Consider the following 6,252-nt stretch of genomic DNA (forward strand, 5'->3'; position numbering starts at 1 on the left):
TGTCATGAATCCAAACATTCGTCAAGTTCATGGTCACTCCCTGGTTAGGGGCGTCAGTGACACTACCAAGAGAGTGGAACGCAGCAGCCGAGTTGTCACCCTCGCTGGTGATAGCCAGGTACAGGAAGTTCACTTCCTGTTCATCCTCATTCACAGCCTCGAAGATAGCTCCATCGACCTCATCGAAAGTGGCGATAATCTGCGCCCGCTCGTCGTCACAAAGCACACCGCTGAAGGACAGACTTTGTGAAAATTGAATAGGCGCGTCTACCTCGATATCACCACCAACGTAGATGATGTCACCATCTGATGCAGCTTCGATAGCCGCCTCTAGCGACGAATAACAAACCTTGTCGATTACTGCTCCATCACAATCACAGGCTCCCACGGTATCTGGTGGTGGAAGTGGGCCGGATTCGGTACAGCAATAGTCTGACTTGCAACTTTTAAGATCTCCACACGCGCCGGGATACTCGCAGCACTTTTTGCTGGCATCTAACTCGGAGGCCAAAGGGCAATAGATACCGTGTTTCTCTTGGCACTTGATAGTGTAATCTTGAGGTTTAGCAGAAGGCGATGGCTTAGGGTAAGAACCACCGTCAATGCAACAGTAGCTGTCGGTACACTTACTCAAACTACCGCACTCGTCAGCCCAACGACAGCACTCCTTCTTTTTGTCTACTACCTTACTACCGCCGCATGTGAAGCCACCCTCCGACCTCTTTACAGCACAGTTGATGTAATTATCAACCGGCTCGTAACTGGGAGTGCTGGATGGTGAAGGATGAGGAGTTGGTGTGGGGATGGTCTCTTGGCAACAGAATGAGGGGGTGCACTTGTTTAGATTTCCACAGCTCCAACTGTACCGACAGCACGACTTGTCGTCCTGAACCGCATCACAACCTAGGGGACTTTCGATCTCTTTAATCGCACAGGTGATGTAGTCGCTACCAGGGACAGTGGAGGTAGGTGTGACAGCAGCATTCATGGACGTGGGAGAGGCAGATGGCGTAGCTGAGGCAGATGGCGTAGCTGTGGCAGACGGTGTGATTACTACTACGGGTTCCATTGACTCGCTTGCTGATGGGGTAGGAGATGCGGTTGGTGTACTGGCAGGTAAATCTGAAGGTAACTCGGCAGGTAACACAGCAGGTACCTCAGGGGACTCGGCAGGTAAATCGGCAGGTACCTCAGGGGACTCAGCAGGTAAATCGGCAGGTACCTCAGAGGACTCGGTAGGTAACTCGGCAGGTACCTCAGGTGACTCGGCAGGTAAATCGGCAGGTAAACCGGCAGGTACCCCAGATGACTCGACAGGTAACTCAACAGGTACTTCAGATGACTCGGCAGGTAAATCGGCAGGTACCTCAGGTGACTCGGCAGGTAACTGTTCCGGTGTAGCGACAGGTGCCTCCGAAGACGATGCCGTTGGTGTAAGGGCAGGTGCTGTCACTTCAAAAGAAGAAACTGACGGTGTTGGCGTAGGGCTTGGAGCAGAACCTTGAGCCATCACAGAGGCAGCAAGTGCAATAATTGTTGTTAGTGTGTGGACTCTCATCGTGCTAGTAGTCAAGTTAACTGTGCCTATATCGCAATTTAATAATTCTGAAGTTAAAAAGTGCCGTTGCACTGGCTTATATAGGGCATGTCAATGCAAATCTGATTGCAATATACCTCAAAGTTCAAACTGGTTGCAAATATATGCTCTCGCATTTGTTTCGTGGTCATGCGCCCTGTCGAACTCTCACTTAGGTTTGGTTTGTTTGTTTTGTTTGTTTTATTAATTTTGAGTGTATTTGTTGAAAGAAAACTAAAAGTAGAAAAGGAGCGACGAATTCCGGGCTTCGACCAAAAAAAACAAAAACAAATGCTTTTATTTATTTATTTTGTTTAAAAAAAACCAAAAGACCATAGGTCATTGTTTCTTCATCTCCATATTTGTTTGACAGACTGACATTTCACATTTGATAGTCCGCCGACACTCGACACTGACACTGCCTGCGGCACCCGCTGAGTCGCCATGATCTCGCCCCAGTGCCTTCCGAAGTTCCGTCCTTCAGGAGTGAAGGCGAGGACCAAAGCATTTCACTTTCTTAAAAGAAACATTGAGCCTGAGCTGCGAGCTTTTGGACACAAGAAGTCAAGAACGAATAATAATAGTCAAAAAAAGATAAATGTTTAGTTAAATTTGGGTTTACTCATTGTTTTTAGCTACTCATAATATGTCTGATAAGCAAATCCTTTTACTGCAAATTTTGTAAACCAATTCCAAGTCTCCAGAACTTTGAACAGTCGACACAGACACAATAGTCACACACACTTTTTTTAATGTCTTTTCTTTTCAAAACTGTTCTAGAAATGAGAAACCAGTGTGACTGTCACACACTCATCACAGTGTCAGTGTGTTGTCACTTGTCAGTTGTCACTGTGAGACGCGAGTATAGGTCTGGACTCTGGTGACTCTGGTCCGTCTGGGACATGATCGATAATTTTTTCTTTTACTTTTAAAAACAAAAAACAAAAAACTCATTGAACGTATGCCGAATAGCGGTCACTCTCTGAGAGAATGAGACTCTGGGACTCTGAGTCCTAACTCCTGAGTCCTAACTCCTGAGACTTGAGAGTTGAGACTTGGGAGTCTGAGTCTACTACTCTGCGACTCTGATTTTGAGCTAAAATAAAATAAAATTGACCGAGTTTGATACATTACACTCTGATATGGTTTTAGACAGTTTCGGATTGGTCCGAAAGTATTATAAACAAATTTTAAAAAATGGGTTGGAAACTTATTTGATTGTTTCTTGTTTTTTCTTAAAACAACTATAAAATAAATTTTAGATGTATTTAATTTTTGTTTATTTTAAAGCAATATAAATAAATGAAAATACATATTAAACATGTCGGAAACAGAATATGTATTTTAAAATATCTTCAGACATAGTATTTATCTTCGCTTCTTGTTTAGGAATAGGAAATTCGGAATTCGGATGTTAGAATTGCAGAATCCGGAATCGACCTCTCGGCTCTCGAGTGACTTCGTTGAGACGTTGAAGTTCCTTCACGTTGTTGTATTCTGGAGTCTGGACCTGGTGTGGCTGGGGCTCTGGGGCTCTGGGGGTCTTGGGCTGGTTACGCTAGTATGTTCACGACATCACAAGTTCACAACAAGAGTTCATAGTTTATCGCCTCCTACCTCTGCCGAGAGTGCCGAGTGCCGAGTGCCGAGTGCCCTCTTCTTCTTGTTATGTGTGCGACTGTGCGAGACTGCGAGTTGTGAAATTGCGAGTTGTGACTATTCAATATTTAGTACATATTTAGCTGTCGCCCTGTCTTGAGACATGTCTGACTGTCTGGCTTATGGTTCCTAATTTTTATTTCGTTTGTTTTACTCTAAACCCAAAAAAACAAGAAATATAAAGCAGCAGTGAGTAGACTTGCACTCATGTCTCACAGTACTCGTTAGATCAATTTTGATTCACTTAAAACAATCGGACTGTGTGCACGCCGCCTCCACGACTCCAACTGCTATGACAAAGAGCCAAAAACAATGTTGAAAAAAAAACTCGATCGGTTTATATTATTAAGATTATAACTGCTCCGAGCCGTAGGAGATGAGCACCTGAGTATGCCGAGCTTAAGTTGCGCGTCGATTGTTTTCGACTATCCTATTTCGGATTTCCTTCTTTTGGTTTGTTTTAAAAAAACAAACAAAACATCTCTCTACTACTACTAGAGATGATATTTTGATTGTCTCTCTTAAAGGAGACAGAAATATAAAAATAAACATATTTTTAGAAGGCATAGATATAAAGTGTATATTTTAGAAGGCTATGGCATTATAATAACTTTTGTATTTAAAAAAAAGGTATAATATGTAGCCATCTTTTTATTTACAAACAATTGAAACAATATTTATTTTTGTTTTTGTGGTTGTTCTTTTTTAATATATACAATTATATATGTTGTATTTATTATGATGAAGAAGACTATGTAAATATAATATATGTAGGTAAGTACATGGCTATGAATGTTAACATTTAACATTTGACATTTGGCAGACAAGAGTCACAACCTCAAAGTCACAAGTCACGTGAGCGTTGTTGTCTTAATTCTTTATAAATAGTGAGTTGGTGTCTTCTTGGACTGTTCAGTGACTGTTGTATGAGTCAAACATACCTTTTTAGGAAAAAACATTCTGTTCCTTGACATTTGGCATTTATGGCATTCGTAATGTAACTTTCGTCAGTGTATTTATTTATAGTCTGTAGAGTCAGTGTAGACCTCAGAGTCTGAGACCGAGAGGCTGAGACTAGATTGTGAGAATTTGTTCACGGTCCTCTGCTCTCTGGATTAGGGTTTAGGACTTTAGGGTCTCACTTACTCACTAAATTTACGATTTCCGGTACGATGAAACCTTGATTCCCGCTCGAGACCCTGGGCCTGGGGCCTGGGCCTATTCCAGCAGAGGGCCGCGACTACTGATGAAGTGTGAATTGTTCGAGTGGAGTGCTCAGTGTTCAGTGTTCGCAGTTCGACACGCGTCAATCACACAACAAGAGAGAGTAAAGTGTCTAAATCCTTTTCAATATTTATGCCCATGAATGTTTATTTATATAAAAAAACAAACTTTGTTTGAATCCAATGAGTTTAACCAATGAATTTTAAAATAGCAGAGCTTTTAGCATAGCTTCCTGAATTCACCACTTTTAGCCAAAGAAATCCACTATTCCTACTCCAAGGGTCATTCTGGGCCTGATGATCGACCCAGCGGCTATGTAGGGTACCAGCGCCCGGGTCCCCAGCAGTATATAAATAGTTGCCGAGATATACGAACCCATTTTGTGGTCCATAAACAAGCGTACTACTAAGCAGTAGGCACTAATCACAAATACGGGACTGTGCTAGTTGGAGAGCTACTTTAGCAGTTCGTGCATAGTTATTTACAAGTATATTAGTTTAGAAATATCATATTATATGACTGGTCGATTATATTGCGATTAAATGGGAAGTCATCTATGTCTTTGTACACCTACTCGATCAATTTATTGTGTGGAAATGCACATCCCCTCCTCAAGGTGGCTAACTGACGAGTCTTAGCGCGGTTACGGGTATGTATCTCGGTATATTAATGCATTTCGTACAACCGGATCTAAGTAAAAGTTTTGAAAACTATAATAAAGAATAGTTGTGGAACTATAAAGTCCCTTGGTCTATGCGGTTTTGTTAGGCGAACCTCGTTACTGCGTCCGGTCGTGTGCATCTTGACTAGTTTTTCCCTTACCTATTGTAGCTTTGGGTATATATGAATTGTAAAACTATATATAATCGACAAAAATATGATATTTTAGGCAGTATTTGGTATGCTTTTCAATAGCATCACTGTGTTAATGGCTTTGTGCGTTGGTGTAGATCCATGTTGTTTAGATCAGTCTGCTTCTGTCTATTTCTTTGTTATAAGAGCGACTAGCTAAAGAATAGCTAAAGAAGAAAAGACAAGTATTAATAAGCGGGGTATGAAACAAAACAAGTACAGTTTGCCTTACGTCTCATCGGTTAGCGACCAAGAATAGATTGTTTCTGTGCTCATTCGATATATAACGCTAGTATATATTGTGTATACAAGTACATCTTCGAGAAAATGATATGACAGTACAGTGTTAGCGTAACCATACAGAATGATTCCAATTAGGATCCAGTTTGGTTGCGGACGGTTATATATATATGTATGTATGTATGTATATGTATATGTATATGTATATATATTTATATATATATATATATATATATAATATATTATAAACAAATAGAAACACACACACAAACGCATATATATATATATATATATATGTATGTATGTATGTAAGCTGCACATCTCTCTTTGATTGTCCAATCAACCTTGTCGCCAATGGTTGTGACCAAGTGAACCGCATTCTTCATCCCAATTAAAACAGTTCCTGGACTGGTGTTTCACGTATAAAATTTGAAAAAGCAGAATATTGACTCGTACTCCTTATAACATGTCGTGGTTCTTCAGCTTTCACTTAGAAACACAAGACAAGTGTGCAGTCGTCCCGGACTTCGATCAAGTTCTACATTAGAAATAAAGTGCCTTGTATTCCAATTTATTGCTTCCTACTAATATCATACTCGATAGCCCATGTTAGACTACATTCTTAATCAACAAACGGACTGCATATTTACTACTGCATAATTGTTAACGAGCATCTAGTTGATGGTAGTTGTCCGACCGAT

General features: G+C 40.9%; 1 protein-coding gene across 1 annotated transcript; it reads right to left on the reverse strand.

The window, feature by feature from the left end:
• On the reverse strand, positions 1-1,558 carry SARC_12676 (hypothetical protein; the record flags this gene model as incomplete). Its single annotated transcript, XM_014293212.1, has 1 exon — positions 1-1,558. A coding segment is annotated over one exon (1,558 nt), but the record flags the coding sequence as incomplete, so codon positions are not given.
• Positions 1,559-6,252: the final 4,694 nt, after the last annotated feature.

Source organism: Sphaeroforma arctica, assembly GCF_001186125.1.
Source record: "Sphaeroforma arctica JP610 unplaced genomic scaffold supercont1.2493, whole genome shotgun sequence".
Classification (NCBI taxonomy): Eukaryota; class Ichthyosporea; order Ichthyophonida; genus Sphaeroforma; species Sphaeroforma arctica.